Source organism: Cyanistes caeruleus, chromosome 11, assembly GCF_971803275.1.
Source record: "Cyanistes caeruleus chromosome 11, bCyaCae1.hap1.1, whole genome shotgun sequence".
Lineage (NCBI taxonomy): Eukaryota > Metazoa > Chordata > Aves > Passeriformes > Paridae > Cyanistes > Cyanistes caeruleus.
Genome location: NC_141711.1, coordinates 1,988,525 through 2,005,379, shown reverse-complemented (window position 1 = coordinate 2,005,379; position 16,855 = coordinate 1,988,525). Strand labels below are relative to the sequence as shown.

The following is a 16,855-nucleotide window of genomic DNA, read 5'->3' as shown; positions in this document are numbered from 1 at the left end:
CAGAAAACAACTTCCCAAAGCTTCCAGCTCCTGCAGCTTGTCTCCTGCTCCTGAAAGCTGGATCTGTGCAGCCTGGCAGCATTTCTACCAAAAAATACCCTCAAGATTCAGCCCAAATTTCCCTCCAGGTATCTCTTTCCATCACAAGGAGTAGGTGAGTCACACACTGGGTTTCTGTAATTCGTCTGTGTCTGGCTCCATGTGATGGGGATTATTACAGTTCAGCAAAAATGGGGTTCATTAAACTTAAAATCAGGCATATGAAACTCTCATTTAAATAAAAAGTGATTGGGAATGGTAACTTCCATTGAAAGTGCATCTCCCATCATTTATTTTTTATGCTCTGCCACAGTCACCGTTTAAATTATTAAAAGCAAGAAGTAAAAAGCTTCTCAGGAGATAGAAATGGATTAGATTAAAATTAATCTGACATAATCCTTTCTCTAAAACTGCTGATTCAGTTTGTGCACAAGTTTATCAACATATTTGAGGATGAGGGATAAGGATAAATTCTCCTCTAATTTGGGAGTGCTTTGGCTTGATATTTCTGACAGCACAGGGAACATGCTGCGCTCTCTTAATTGAGAGATTTATGAAATTACAAATATTTCTAACAGCACAAATGCCAAGCTCATCATAGATTTACACTCCTTTAAGCACCTGAGGTGGCGAATCTGCCTCATTTCAGCCTGGATGAATTTTGAGGTGCACAAAGCAGGGGCACAGTCAGGAACAGGCATCGGCCAGGGGAGGTCAGACCCAGATTTTCAGCTGGCACGTGTCACTTGTCACCTGCAGAGTCAACACCCAGAATTTCCTTTTCTGTGCCCCAGGTGGGTGGCAGGGACACAGGAGGAGCTCTGGGCTCTGTGACTGGAAGGGAAGAGGCTCAGCCCTCCACTGAAGACCTCGAAAGCAGCAGAATAATGAGGAACATGACGTTAATGGATTTTTTATTTATCAGTGACAGCTCGTGACATCTTTAAAAAGAAATCATCTGCGAGCCAGTGGTGTGGTTTATTCCCTGTTTGGTTGCAGTCAGCACTAAATGAAGATTGAAATGGGATTGAGAGGGGGTAGGGCCGGCAGGGTTTGGCTGCAGATGAGTGAAATCTGTCGTCTGACAGAACCCAGTCAATAGCATTTGTAACGTCTTGTGATGTCTTTATGAGCTCAATTAGAGATCAGAGTCCTGCTCCCAGGCTCTGCTAACCCTTTCCCACCAACTCCAGCTCTGCTGGCCCCTGCAGTGCCCTCGGAAGCTGCCAGGGATGCAGAACGTGCGTGGTGACACAAACACATCCAGTCTGGGGTTCCACATCCCTGGGTGCACATTCTGCTTGGTTCAAATCAGCAGTCCTGGCTGTGGGAGCCCCCATTCCCACGGGAATGATGTTTTGTTGTTGAAAAATCAATGGGGGCATTGGTTTGGGCATTTTCTGTTAGCTCTTGCACGTGAAGTGCCTAAAAATGCAATCATGATGTGTTTAAATATAATAAATGTGCAGCCATGATGGTGCTTGCAGCTGGTGGGTATCAAAGCACTTTATCTAATCACTGATTATCTAGCAAATAAATGAAGAGAAGGGATTTTTTCCACAGGCAAGTGCCCTACAGGCCATACCCCCCTCAGGCTGTTTGGGCAGATATTTCAGCCTCGGAGTTGATCATAATTTTAATTCATTGCAGTAAGAAAATTCCTCTGCAACCAACTTTTTTCTTTTTTTTTTTTTTTTTAAGAGGTTTGATCTAATCTCTTACAACTACAGATCAAAGGTAGTGAAAGCTGGTATTAAAGGATTAGCTAGGTCACATTGAAATATGTTTTAAAACAAGCCCAGGGACCTTTAGCTTTTCTGAAGCAAGCACACACACAAAAAAAAGGATTTTTAGGCTAACTCTCTGTGACTTTAAACAGAAAACAAACTGATGGATTAAATCTGTGATTCATTCCTTCAGGTGATGTGTGGAGCACTTTATGTAACCCAAGCCTGGAGAACATCAGCAGTGACTGAATCTCTCCCAGCACAAATCCAGAGCAGGGTTTTAATTCAGTGTAGGCATCACTTGTGCACATGCCCATCTTCCCATGGTTTTATTCTCTTTATTCCCTTTTGATGATTGTTTGTAAGTAGTTAGCAGCTTCAGCCCAGCCTCCTTTTCATCATTTTCTCTGGCTGGTCTCTCCTGTTTCCATGTGTCACAGGGGTGCTTCATCTCTGGCTGTCAGCTGAAGATGTTTCTTTGCAGAGATGTTGATGCCACTCTCTGGACCATATCAATTCCTTTCTTTATTACCAGAATTTCCTCATTGGAATGAACTTAGAAAGAGAGTGTCACCCAGCTGGGGTGAGCCTGACTCCCAAAACTTCAGATTAAACCAGGTCTTGAAAGGGGCATCAAATCCAACCCTGGGCGAGTTCACCACTTCCAGTGAGCACCAAACCTGCCTCAGGAGGTATCAGAATAATAAACACAGCTTAGGTTGGTGGCTGGGTTTTCCTTCCAGGCAAGGCTGTAAGACAAGTTTTAAAGGCTTTTCAGACAAAACCATCGAGTTTCTCCACACACCAGGCAGGCTGTGCTCGATGGGAGGGTGTCTGTGCCCAGCAGATGCTGTTGAAATAGTTCTGGTATTTAACTGGAGTAAATGCCCCAGTGCAGGACCTCGTCTCACAACGTTTTCTATGCAGCACAGATAAAGATTTGTGTTGATTTTTCTCCTTTTGGGCTCAGATTGCCCCATGGCACAGTGCAATCATCCTCAGTGTTCACAGCCATCGACTGGGGCTGGAGGCTGCCTGCGAGAGATAAGCCAGGCCAGGCAGCAAATATTTAAGTGCTTGGGAGATCCACGAGCTGGAGATGCAGGAGATACAGGGTTATTGATTAGGCTCCAGGTAATGAAGACCTCTTGCCCTTTTAATTACCCAGACCTGGGCAGTCGAGGGGCTGGGAGGCAAACACAGCACTGAAAATTGCTGTGAGAAGGAGTCCAGCCCAGAAATTGGGTAATTTCTGCATTTTTCTCCCTCTTATAAACTTCTGTCAGTTTATAAGAATGAGAAACACATTCCTCTGCTGAGTAACTGTGTCCTCAGATTTGGCATAGCTGAGGGTTCATCCAAAGGTGTTTTATTAAACTTAGATTAATCTTGTTCATTATTTATCATTCTCTTGATTAAAACCTGCGTTTGAGGCCCAGAGCTGTGATGTGGCTGGGCAGCAGAGCTCAGACTCAAAGGGAGAATTACCAGGTGAAACTTTTGTCCAGGCTGATTTCCTTAAATTGTTCTGCAGTTATTTAAGACTGGAAGATTAAAAATTGCTCCAGAGGTGCTGGCAGGGCAATGGAATGGTCTGAGGGCCCACAAAAGAAAAAAAAGGGGCAGTGCATAATTCATGTAGCTTTAGCATTAAAATAAAACTGGGAAAGAGAAAAATGGTCAAAACTGCAGGAATTGCAGAGGAGTGGTGTGTGTGTGGAGAGGAGCCATGGAATATTGTGCCAGGGATTTGTCTTTTTCCTGGATAATTCCCTTTTCCCCTGTCCCCAGGGCACTCTGCCAGGATCTTGTGGCACTTGGAGCCTTCCTTCCTGCTCACACTTTGTGATTTATGGGGTGATGGGTGTTGATTGCTCAATCAAATCGCAGTGAAATTTGGAATTATGAAATTTGAATTATGAACATCCCCTACAGGCAGTTGGCAGCTGAGGTTCAGGGACACTCATCAGATAATCAGCTTTAGCATTGCCCAGATTTGCTGTAACCTTCACTTATGAGCAGTTTGAACACCAAGGAAAGGAAGCAATCAGAGCAAAAAATAAAAAACAAACCAAGAAGTCTGCAAATCATCCACCAAAAATCAGTTTTCTATGAGGTTTATGCAACAACAAGTAGGCATGGCTGGGGGTGGTATAACAAAATGTTATTATAGCATTTGGATATATTAAAAAAAAAGATCAGGTGGGAATGTTTGGTGCAGGAACACACCCAGAGCCAAGAACTTTGTCTGTGCTAAATCACCTAAAAGCAAAGTCCTGAGTGCAGGGAATAAATGGCAGGGAGAAAAACAGACAGGAAAACTTCAGCACTTCCCATCCTGCAAAAAAATAAATGAATCTTGAAAAAGTTTTTAAAAAGGCCACAATTTTCTAGAAGTGCATTCTGCAAAAAAATTATTGAATTTTGAACAGAATTTAAAAACCAGCCATACTTTTACAGAAGTGCATGGTCAAGGGAAGTACCAACCAGACATTCAGGGTTGTGTTCACTCCATCTGGATTTAAGTTGTTTATAGCAGGGGATGAGCCTCACCTCTCCTTTTAAAATGTCTCAAAATTAATTAATGTTCCAGTCACAGTTTGGGTTGCTTGGGACAATTTAAAGGGAGGATTTGATCATTTCCTTAATTTCGTATTTTTCATCATTTCCTTCATATTTTTCATAATTTCCTTAATTTGATGTTTTTCTCTTGCCATTTGTAATGAAACATCATTTTTGTGCATTGTGATTTACAGAAAACCTTCTGTTTTACACTGAAAATCAGTTCTGTCCAGCTTGGGAGTGACAGAGGAGGTGATAACATAGGAATTATAGCAATCATTAAAGATTGGATTAATCTCTGTAACTTTCAGTAAAGCCTATAAAAAATAATAGTATATTGTACCCACACTGTTCTTATTAAAAATGATAAATGACCCCCATTTTTTGGCTAATACTGATCCCAAAATTTCATTCTTCTCCTCAGCTTTATGGCTGCCATAATCTTGATATTTTAATAGCTTTTCCTATAATAGCCACAGAGACCTTTTTAAGTGGCAGCCCTGACTTTATGGAAAGAAAATCAAGAAGAGTTTCTTCTACTTCAAGGCAGAGGCAAAATATGTGCATGACTCAAGATGGGCAAGCAGAGAATTATTATTATTATTATTATTATTATTATTATTATTATTATTATTATTATTATTTTGGCAAACCACAGGCCTAAGTTTCTCTTATTATTCTGAGTAATAATTACTCAGAATTTCTGTGCAGTTTTCACTATAGAGAAGATAATGGAAATGAAGAAAAATAAGGTTCCAGCATGTCCTGGGTCTGTGCAGGGATGACCAGGCAGGTGCTCAGTGGCTGCTCTGGGATTGCAGTCGTGGAGTTTCTCCTTTCCTTTAAAAAACAGCAAAAACAGATCCAAAACTGAGTAATATTCTATGTTTGAGAGACCTGTTTTAAAGAGGAAATGAAAAGCGTGGGAAATTAGGCAAAAATCACATGAGAAGGGTCCCAGATTAGACAGGAGAGGTTTGTGATGAATTCCTCAAGGCATTAGAGCCCAGTGTGTGATCAGAAAACCAGGGATGCCTGTTGCTGCCGACTCCTTGTGCTCCAAGGCTCTGTGTTGGTGATTTTGGGATGGTTTCCAGCGCCAGGAGCCACCTCAGGCTGTGTTTGAAGTGTCTGTTTGCCCAGGAGTTACAAATTGCCAGGGAACCGAGCTGCCTGTCACTGCCAGAGCAATTAGAGAGGGACCCCTTATCAAAAGGAGCCCGTCAGGTTGGAGAAGCCATAAATATTGCAGCAGGATCTCTCAGGAAATCTAAGTTGGAGGGAATGTTTATTCCCACACAAGCAGGTGCCACTGAGAGAGGCTCCAGCCCTTGCTGCTCCCTGGGCTCGATATTCCACCAGTCCCACAGTGTTTGGGAGAAGGATTTAACCAGTTTTAAATGTTCTGGTGTGATAATGGCCTGCTGCTAACGTCCAGCTCTGTGGCATTTGTGCAGCTGGAGCTCCCTGGTGTTGATTGGAATGAAGGAATTATTAATTGGAATTATTGTGCTCCTCAGTTTTATGCAGCCAGAGTTTGAAGGTGGCTTTGGGGGAGGTTTTGATGTTTTGCCCTCTAGAAATGGGTCTCCTTTAGTCCCCCCTGTGCTGGGATCCTCATTTTGAGCTGGAGGGATCCCAGCTCATCCATTTGTTTCTGTCTTTGATCAGACTCCTCTTGCAGAGCCTCCTGTGCCCTGCTCACCCAGGGCTCCCAACCCTTAAATATTATATAGCAATATATTTTAAATATATTTAAATATTGTATAGCAATAATATAGATATAGCAATATATTTCAATATATATATATAAAATATATTAAATATACATATATATATAAAATACACTTTATATATATAATTCTATTCTATAGCAATATATTTTAAATATCTTTAAATATTATATAGCAATAATATAAATATAACAACATATTTCAATATATATAATATATACTAAATATACATATTATATGTATATAAAATACACTTTATATATATAATTCTATTCTATAGCAATATTTTAAATATCTTTAAATATTATATAGCAATAATATAAATATAGCAATATATTTTAATATATAATGTATATATATTAAATATAAATATTATATATATAAATACGAATACATATTAATATATAACATTATTACTATATAAAATATATAAAATTAATATATAAATATAAAAATATATATTTATATATAATTCTATTCTATAGCAATATATTTTAAATATCTTTAAATATTATATAGAGATATTATAAATATTTTAATATATAATATATATTAAATAGATACATTATATATATATATCATATGTCTATAATTCTATAATAAAACAATATATTTTATATTAAATAGATACATTATATATATATTATATATATATATATATATATATATAATTCTGTAATATAACAATGTATTTTAAATATCTTTAAATATCATATAGCAATAATGGCCTGCTCCTAACATCCAGTTCTGTGTCATTTGGGCAGCTGGAGCTCTCTGGCGTTGATTGGAAGGCAGAGCTGCACTTTCAGATCTTTACTCTGCTCCTCAGTTTTATGCAGGCAAATTAACAGAGTTTGAAGGTAGCTTTGGGGGAGGTTTCGATGTTTTGCCCTCTAGAAATGGGTCTCCTTTAGTTCCTGCCACCATCTGGGAGGGATCCCAGCTCCATTTGTTTCTGTCTTTGAGCAGGCTCCTCTTGCAGAGCCTCCTGTGCCCTGCTCGCCCAGCTCAGCTCCAGTGACAGAATTATCCCAGACTTTTTAACGGAGGCAGAGCCTGGGAAAAGCTGCTCCAACCATTACAGGGCTGGAAAGTGTTGAAAATGCCATCACAAGGGCTCTCCATGGCTCTCACCAGCAAAGAGATGAGAACTCCTTAAGCCAAAGGGATCATTAGCCACAAGCACAGATCCTCAGACTACAATGAAAATATTTAACCTGGAAATTAGAGGGGTTTCAGCAATTAAAGCCATACTGGCTGGCAGAGAAAAGCAGGAGCCTTTTCTGGGGTGTAACCTATGAGACCTCCTGGGGGAGGATGGCAGGGACAGGGATTGATCCAGAAATTCCACTGTTGTTCTGTGGTCATTTCAGCATTTCCAGTCAGAGCAGAATTGCAGAGCTCAGGGGGCTCTGGTGGAAACCTTGTGTGTGAAGAGTCACTTGGTTCAGCACCCCTGTGCTTGCCAGGGCAGGGATATTTATTTACCCAGTGCTGGCTGCTTCTGGAGGGGAAAGATAATTGTTCACTGAGAATAAATTTAAAAAAAAAAACAAAAAAACCCCAACAAACTTAACTACTTGCAGGAAATAATAAGCTGGCTGAGAAGTGGTGCCTTGTTTGCCCTGAGTATCCTCTTGACATCAGCATGAGGTTCCTTCTAATGAGATGCACATATGTAAATATGATGATTAGGTATTCCCTCATAAACAGAATTATCATACCTTCCTAAAAGTCTGAGCAGGCATTTTCGGGTCCTGTTGTGAGAAATAAGTAAATAAAAAGGCCAAGAGTCTCCACTCAGCCTCTTCTGGCTGGGAGCAGTGGGATGTGAGGGCAGAATATATTTTCCAAAGTACCTAATGGTAGTTGAGGTCAATTACAGCCACGACTCATTAGAGTATTAAAATAAGAATATGATTTTTAGTGTAATTAGCGTTCCCTTAGTCTTGTATCCACTTCAGGCTCTCTGAGTGTGTTTGGGCTCAGGCAGATATAACAGGGTTAGACTGCATTAACCTCACTCACAGCCTCTGCAACATCTCTCACTTCTTCTTTATGGCTCAAATAACTTCCAAACACGCCTTATAAAACACAGAACCCTGTCTAATTAGTCACAGAGAAGATTACAGCTGCTTAATTTAGTGTTCAGCTTTCTGCTGATTCAGAAATTCCTGAGGAATAAAGCATCCAGTGGGTGATAACTCGACTCAGGCAGATCCTCCTCACAACTGGCTTTAAGGGGGAAGAAGAATTAATTAGGAAGGATGAAAGCAAAGCCATGGGCAGGCAGGAATGCTCATGACAAAAAGGTGAGATTCCTGTGAAATGCATTTTATTCTGGATGAAGCTGAAGTAGTAGCAGGAATATCAGATCCGTGTGCAGGCTCGGAGGCGTCACAGCTGGAAATTTGCATTTGTAGTGATGCCTTTTTCTCTGGTCCTAAAAATACGAGCCAGGCACAGTTTGGGTGATAAAAGGGGCACCTTGGTGTGAGGATCCTTAAATGCATGAATCCTTCAGGTGGAAAAAGCTGAGGATGCACCCTGATTTATGTACAATTTTTATTAATTCTGAAAATTAGCATATCTGACAAGAATGCCCCAATTAAGAACCTGCCTGGTGAATTAATTCCCCCAGTTCTGGTACCTTCTAAATTCTCCCCCCTCAGACAAGATCCAGCTTACAAAAATATGTCCCAAAAAGCAGTTTTCAGCTTTGGTTTCTAAAGAGAACCAAGACAGCACAAGGATCCTGGAATTTGTTTTGTTTTTCTGCCTAAAAAAAATAAAAAAAAAGCTACAAAAATATGTGTAAAGAATACAGAGAATATAGAAAAGAAAAATAGTTAGGAACCAAATGGTGTCAGAGAATGTATGAAAGAAAAAAAAGGTAAAACCCAAAACACCATCAGAGAATATAGAAAAGAAAAAAAGGTAAAAACCAAACTGCATTAAAGAATACATGAAAGAATAAAAGAGGTGAAAACCAAAACAGCATAAGGAAAAAAGATAAAGAAAGATAAAAACCAAAATGGTGTGAGAGAATATCTAAAAGAAAAAAAGGTGAAACCCAAAATGGTGTGAGAGAATATCTAAAAGAAAAAAAGGTGAAACCCAAAATGGTGTGAGAGAATATCTAAAAGAAAAAAAGGTGAAACCCAAAATGGTGTGAGAGAATATCTAAAAGAAAAAAAGGTGAAACCCAAAATGGTGTCAGAGAATATAGAAAAGGAAAAAATATAAAAAACAAACATCATTAGAGAATATATGAAAGAATATAAGCAGTGAAAACCAAAACAGCATCAGAAAAAAAAAAAAGATAAAAAAATATAGAAGCCAAAACGGTGTGAGAGAGTATATAAAATTAAAAAAGGTCAAAACCAAAACGGTGTGAGAGAATATCTAAAAGAAAAAAAGGTGGAAACCAAAATTATGTCAGAGAATATATAAATTTAAAAAAGGTGAAAACCAAAATGGTGTGAGAGAATATATAAAATGAAAAAAGGTAAAAACCAAAACGATGTCAGAGAATATAGAAAATTAAAAGAGGTAAAAGCCAAATTGGTGTGAGAGAATATATAAATTTAAAAAAGGTAAAAGCCAAATTGGTGTGAGAGAATATCTAAAAGAAAAAAAGGTGAAAACCAAAACGGTGTCAGAGAATATAGAAAATTAAAAAAGGTAAAAGCCAAATTGGTGTGAGAGAATATATAAATTAAAAAAAGGTAAAAGCCAAATTGGTGTGAGAGAATATATAAATTAAAAGAAGGTAAAAGCCAAATTGGTGTGAGAGAATACCTAAAAGAAACAAAGGTGAAAACCAAAACGGTGTCAGAGAATACAGAAAATTAAAAAAGGTAAAAGCCAAAACGGTGTCAGAGAATATATAAATCTAAAAAAGGTAAGAACCAAATTGGTGTGAGTGAATATCTAGAACAGCAAGAGGTGAGAGGCAGCAGGGCAGCGGCAGGCGCGGGGCTCGCTCCGCGGGCCGGGATCTCTCCGCTTCCCCCGCTGACGGCGGGTCCCGTGTGTTTCAGAGCTGAGCTACGCCTGGATCTTTAACGAGTACCCCACCTTCGTGCACCAGGACAACCGGCGCTTCGTGTCGCAGGAAACCGGCAACCTGTACATCGCCAAGGTGGAGACCTCGGACGTGGGCAACTACACCTGCGTGGTGACCAACACCGTGACCAACAGCAAGGTCCTGGGGCCCCCCACGCCCCTCGTCCTCAGGAACGACGGTAGGACCCTCCTCGTGCTCCTCGTGGCACCCACGAGTTAAAAAGAGACCTGAAATGTTTGTATTGCTGGCAAGGGGCTTGCCCTTGGTGGTTTTTTTCAGTGGTGATGGAGCTGTGGTTGATGGGCAGCTGAAGTTGGTCTTCGCATGGCTGGAGAGACTCTCAGAGTCAGGCAATAATTACAGAAGAAAAAGCTGCTGAGAGTTGGCCAAAGACAGGAAACAAAATAGGTTTTAGAGCCTGGAAATACCAGTTTTGCTCATTTTATGCAGCCCAAAAGTGAACAAAGGCACTTTGTTGTTTCGGTAACTGTTAGCTCAGCCTGTGTTTCCCAGCAGAATTTGTGCTATTTTTAGTGGTCTGTGGAATAATACAAAAAAGGGGAGAAGAAAGCAAAAGAGGATTTCTAAATTTATACAGACAATTGATCTGTATCGTCGTCATTTATGAGCAGATAAGAAAAATACATTTGCATGTTAATTTCCAATTAAAATTAATTAAAATGTCTCTCTTTAAAGGCTAACAGTTGGGACATTTGTTCCAGGAATAGAAATGCAATGTTAGCAACTTCTCCAGGAAGAAGTTCCACTGTCACCTTGTGGGATTTGACAGAAATTCCTTGCTTGGGATGCGCAGGCTCCTTTCTGCAGCCTCCTACCCATCAGGTTGATGAAATCCCTGTGGATCCCAAATGCTGCTGCTGCTGAGGAATTGTCCCAGCTGGACTGGGAGGGCTGGAGGTGCTGCTTTCCCAGCTCTGCTCCATATCTGCCCTCCCTTACAGGGAATTCTGTGTTTCCATAAACACAGCAGCAGCAAATCTGTCCCTCTGAGTCCAGAGAGAGTCATGGCATGGATGGCAAAAAGAGATGTTTCAATTTGCCTCGTGCTAACAATTGCAGTGCTGAAATAATATTTTTAAATATTCCAATAATAGGATTTTTTTAATTATTATTATTATTTTTGCAAGCCCTACTGGAAGAGGGGCTTGGTACAAAGGTGTGCAGTGACAGAAGGAGGGGAAATGGCTTTAAACTGGTGGGGCAGGGATGGATTGGGAAGGAATTGTTCCCTGGCACAGCTGGAGCTGCCCCATCCCACTCTAAAGCTTTCTGGGAGCATCCAGGTGTTGAGAGCTGCTGTTCCTGCAGTATCACCCTATTTTTCTCTAAAATGTGGGATTTTCCAGCTCAAGATTGAAACAGTAACTGTGGGAAAGAACCAAAATAGTCCTGAGATGAAACTGCCATTAGCAGCAGCTGTTTGGGCCAATTAAACTGCCACATTTCACAGGTGTTGTCAGGAAATGCATATCAAAATCCCAGACAAATCCACCTCCTCCTGAATTCCTGGGAATTTCATCCCAAAGAAGGTTTTTAAGCCTTGAAATTGGAAGGAAGAGACAAAAGGCTCTGAAATGCCAACCCATGGAGCACCTGATGTGCCGTGACACTGGCAGTGCTCTCCAAGCCACAAACCCAGGGTCTGTTTTAGTCCTTCCATTTCCTCTTCCATCCCTGCCACCTGCACTGCTAAGCCAGCTGTTAAATCAGCCAGGAAGAGCAGGAAAAATGGGGATTTTCTGCATGGAAGTGATCTTGGATTCAGGATGGAGATGTCTCAACTGCTCCTAGAAAGAGGAAACAGCAGGACTCACTTCACACCCTGTATTTATGGAGATGGGCAGGGTGCCACTGCAGCAGCCTGGTGGTTCTTCCAGATACAAATCCTGATTTTTCCAGGTACAAATCCTGATTTTTCCAGGTACAAATCCTGATTTTTTTGGTGGTTGGAGTTCACATTGAGGTTGTGAGAGGCCAGAGCTGAAGGGCTGAAGTAGCTGATGTCCCACAGCTCCAGGGAAATATTCCCACCCCACTGGGGGGTTTTATCCCCCTGGATTTCAGCTCTCCAGGCCCAGCCCAAGGCAAAGAAATGGAAATAAATAAAAAGTGAGTGAAGAGAAGGGGGAAAAGATCTCCACAAGTTCTGTCACCTGCTGCTTTGGAGACCACAGGGAAGTTCATGGCTTAAATAAAGCTCACCCAGCAAACATTTAGCACAGATTTTGGAGAAATGTAGGCAAGATTGCAAAGATTTGGCTGGTCCCAGTCAGGAAAACAGGATTTTGAGCTTTGGGAAGGTGCAGTGTTAGCAAGCAGAGTGGCATGCCATGTAATTCTTGTTTATATGGTTTGTAAATGCTGGAATGTCACCACAGAATCACAGATTTCCTGTTTAAAGTGCTGGGCAGGACATGAATACGGGGAGAGTATTCATATTTTTAATAAATGCATTTAATTTTGACAAGAGAGGCTGTGCAGCAGCCACTTTGTTGAACATTTATTTGCAATTAATGTGTTGGAAGGAAGATGACATAACCTGCAGTTGTGTCAGAGCTGGGAACATTCAGCTCAGCAGAGACAGACTTGGTGTGAGCCTCTCACTGAGCATTTCCAGCTTTATCACTGGGAAATGAAAGGGAAAAACCTGGATTTCCCTGCATCCAGTGTGAAAAGCAAGAGCAGCCAGCTCTGATGTGCCCCAGTGTCACTGCAGGCTCATTTCTGTATTTTTGGGATTCTCCAGGGCTGACCCAGCTCCTCTCCTCCCTTGGCCACTGTCCAGGGAGCGCTCATGGTTGAGATTTGAATTGCAATCATCAATTAGCTGATAATCACTATTGGTGGAACGATGTGTGCAGGGTTTAAGACAGTGCAGTGGCTGGAAATGGAGCCATTTGTCAGGGCTGTAATGGCCTTTTTATGTGCACAAATTTTTAAACACAATTTCATAAAGAGGCTGCCACGCTCCGTGATTTACCGGGGCAGTGAAAAATAAAGAAATTACCCGAGGAGTAGATGATCTCTGTGCATTGAAATCCTGGGAGTTAATAGAAATATCTCTGTTAACTCCAGGGATTTTAAAACTTTTTCCTAATGGCTGTTTGTTCCCTGTTTCATTGCTAGAAGATGCTGAACCTCCCTGGTTGTTGCTCCCCTTGTTTCACAAGTTACCTGCAAGAATCTTGCATATTCAAAAGCAAAAAGTGACAGAGCCATGAAGAGATTTTAATCTTTGGCAGATGGTGTGGAGAGTCGGTTCAGCTTCTCCTCTGGCAGTAAATGGGAAAAGAGCCCACACTCCACGGCTGTTAGGAACAGGCCATGTTTAAAATGAATGGATTAATTGGGCAAGTAATGATGTATAGAACAGCTCTGTGCTAGCACAGGAACACTTGTGAATTTACTGCTGAAATTCAACCAAGCCTTTGCATCTCCTTTATGTCCCCAGGGGTGATGGGAGAGTATGAGCCCAAAATAGAAGTGCAGTTCCCAGAAACGGTTCCATCTGCGAAAGGAACCACGGTGAAACTGGAGTGCTTTGCCTTGGGCAAGTAAGTTTGGATCCATTATTATTATTAATTATTATTCCTGCACCTTCTCAGGCTGGATTTGTGGAGTTTGCAGCGGTTCCTAATGATCCACTTCCCTCAGCAGGAGTTACTTGTGGCCAGTTTTCACAGCAGCCACAGGGCTTGGGGAGTGTAAACATTGGCAGTGCTTCCAAAATGTTGGCACTGGTAGGAAAATCATCACAAAATGGATGGTTTGGGTTGGAAGGGACCTTAAATCCCATCCAGTGCAAGCCCTGCTTTGGGCAGGGCACCTTCACTGCCCCAGGGTGCCCCAAGCCCCAGTGTCCAACCTGACCTTGGGAGCAGCCACAGCTTCTTTGGGCACCCCCTGCCAGGCACCCCCCAGCCTCAGATAGATGTGTTTTTACATCAGAACCCCAAATTCAGCTGGGTCAGACCAGCATTTTAATGATAAAATTATTATTCTTTTAACAATAAAATGTCTGATACACCACAATAAACACATTTATATTCATGTCACCTTTAACCCACCCATAATAAAACCCCTCTGGATCCTGTGCCAGGCCCACAGCTCCTTCTCCCAGCCTCTGCTTTGTGTTCCCTCCTCAGCCCAGTGCCCACCATCAGCTGGAGGAGGGCGGACGGGAAGCAGATGCCCAGGAAAGCCCGGAGACACCGCTCCAGCGGGCTCCTGGAAATCCCCAATTTCCAGCAGGAGGATGCCGGGCTCTACGAGTGCGTGGCTGAAAACGTGAGAGGGAGGAACGTGGCACGAGGGCAGCTGACATTTTATGGTAAGCAGGCTGCCTGCTCCCGGGGCTTTATTGCATCGGTGCAATCTGCAGTAAATATTTTGTGGGGAGGTAATTTTGCGAGGATATTTTTGAAATGACTTCCTTTTCAAACGGCACCTCTGGAGAAAGGGGTAATTTGAAATAAAACCTGGCTGAATGGTGCATATTAATTGAGAATCAGAGCAGCTGGAACAAAAACACATCCCTGGAAGGACATTGGCATGGAAACATGCTGGAAATGCTTGGAAAAGGCTCTTTTGCCTTCTCGTGGCTGGGAGGGCGAGGCAGGAAATCTGGGGGAGCATCCTCGTGTTGCAGCTCGGGATTTATGATGTGGGAGCTGCCCCAGCTTTCGTGGATACATGTTAATTGGTGATAACCAATTAAGAAGTGCTTTCAAGGGGACCAGGGGTTGGGATTTGCCCCTGGCAGGGCAGAGCCCTCTGCCCTCAGAGGCTTTCTGCACCTGCTCTTCCCTGGCTGAAAGCAGAGCCCGTGAGCCAGGCACTGTAAAATGTCAAATTTCAGCTTCCTAGGCCTGCTCTGGTAAACAGAGGATGCATTCATCCCTCTGATCCTGGTGCTCATCCCCAAATTTCTGCTGGGAACAGCCCCACAAAGCAAACCCAAAGTGTGGTTTTACCTGTGCAGGTAAAGGGAGCTGCAGGGAGGGGATTTAGGGGCACTGGGGCTGGGTTTGGTACCAAGGTTCTGTTGGAGATGTTTTGGAGAGGAGAAGCTGCAGGTTCCACAGCTGTGCAGAGACCTCCATAGCATCAAACAAATCCTGCTTTTATTGCTGCCCTGTTCCCATCCCATGATATTCTTTATAGAAAATACAGACAAAAATTCAGTTTTCTCCCCCAAATGCTCCTGAGGGCCCAGCTCCTGTCAGCAGGGAAGATTGGGTTGAACTCCCAGAGATGAGGAGAATGCTTTTTGATTTATAATATTTTTGCCACAGAAAAGGAGTTTGGGAACCAACCCTTCTGGCAACACTGAATTGAATTTGATGGGTAATGTAACTTTTTTTTTAAAAGTTAGGATGTTTTCAAATTGGAAATATTTCTGAAAGACATTCCATTTGGAAATCAGAACTTTGGGGGTTTCCATTTCAAATGAACATTTCTCCTTTCAAAACTGAGGGAAATATAAAATGAGAAAACATTGAAAAGGCATGAAAGACCAAGAACAAAGTGAAATCTTTCATGTTAAAGCAAGAATCCAGGGTTGATTTGAAGGGGTTTTAATTTTTTTTAATTAGATGATTTAAAGATTCCTTTTTCTGTGCTGTTTCTCCTGCTTTTCCCCACGTGGAGAGTAAATTAAAAGACTCATCAGTTGTAGAGCTTTGCTCTACCCACGGCCAAAGCTGCCTTCCCTGGAAAGCAGCAAACGGAGCCTTTGGAGCACTCCCACCGTGGCAGATCTTCAGAATCTCATTGCTGAAATGAATTTATTGCTCTGGATCCTACACAAAAGCTGCTTTTCACACCCATCGTGCCATTTCAGCAGAGAAGCTCGAGGGTTTTTGGGAAGAGGAGAGCCCTGCTCTCAGTCTGTCAAGCTGGGAAATCTTTCTGTCTCCTCCCTGGGAGTGGAGGAATTCCCCGTGGAGGGGTGGCAGCCTCCCCTGTTGCAGGTTTTAAAGATAATTCACTAAAATATCATCCTTGTTGTCTTGTCCTTTTCCAGGGAAGTAGTTGGTTTTTGAGGATAACTTGTGTTTTGTAGCCAGTACTGAAAATAGATCTCTTAAAAAAAAACCAACTTGCATTCTGTACTCTGGGCTCTGGAGCTTTGCGTGGCAGCAAAATCTTTTAGGGGAAGGAAACTTGCTGTAAACTTTTATACAAATAGCTGGGGAAAAGAACATAATTTTCCTTAATAATTTGGTTTAAAGCTGACAAGTGTTATTTCATTATTGAAATACAACTGTGATGGTGGCAGAGCTTTCAAGTTGCTTTTTGGAAGGTCAGGGCTGCTGCCTGGAGAGGGAAAAGCGCTGGAGGTGCTGAGAGGTGCGGGTTTGAATGGATTTGAGGAAGAAATTTTTTATCATGAGGGTGGTGAGGCACTGGCACAGAATTCCCAGAGCAGCTGTGGTTGCCTCTGGAGGAGTCCAAGGCCAGGTTGGACAGGTCTGGGAGCAGCCTGGAGCAGTGGGAGGTGTCCCTGCTATGGCAGGGGTGGCACTGGGAGGGATGTAAGGTCCCTGCAGGTCACAGTGAGGCAGCACCACTCCCTTAAATCCAGTTACCAGCCTCTGTGCACTGCAGAGAGTAAGAAAAGAGAAGAAAAAGAAATTCAGATTTGCTCACTCACTGTAGATAACCCAGCTCTGTCAGCTCCTCTCTGTGCCCCTGGAAGTTGT

At 42.1% G+C, this 16,855-nt stretch overlaps 1 protein-coding gene across 8 annotated transcripts in view; it reads left to right on the top strand.

Annotated features, from left to right (window-relative positions):
• The window catches only part of LOC111934941 (contactin-4), a 263,405-nt gene that overhangs the window by 188,625 nt on the left and 57,925 nt on the right, over positions 1-16,855 (top strand). For all 8 annotated transcript variants that reach the window (XM_086846907.1, XM_086846912.1, XM_086846910.1 and 5 more), the window contains 3 exons: positions 10,105-10,308; positions 13,603-13,705; positions 14,297-14,481. In XM_086846907.1, coding sequence (XP_086703033.1) covers positions 10,105-10,308; positions 13,603-13,705; positions 14,297-14,481 — 492 coding nt within the window. The remainder of the gene's footprint in view (positions 1-10,104; positions 10,309-13,602; positions 13,706-14,296; positions 14,482-16,855) is intronic.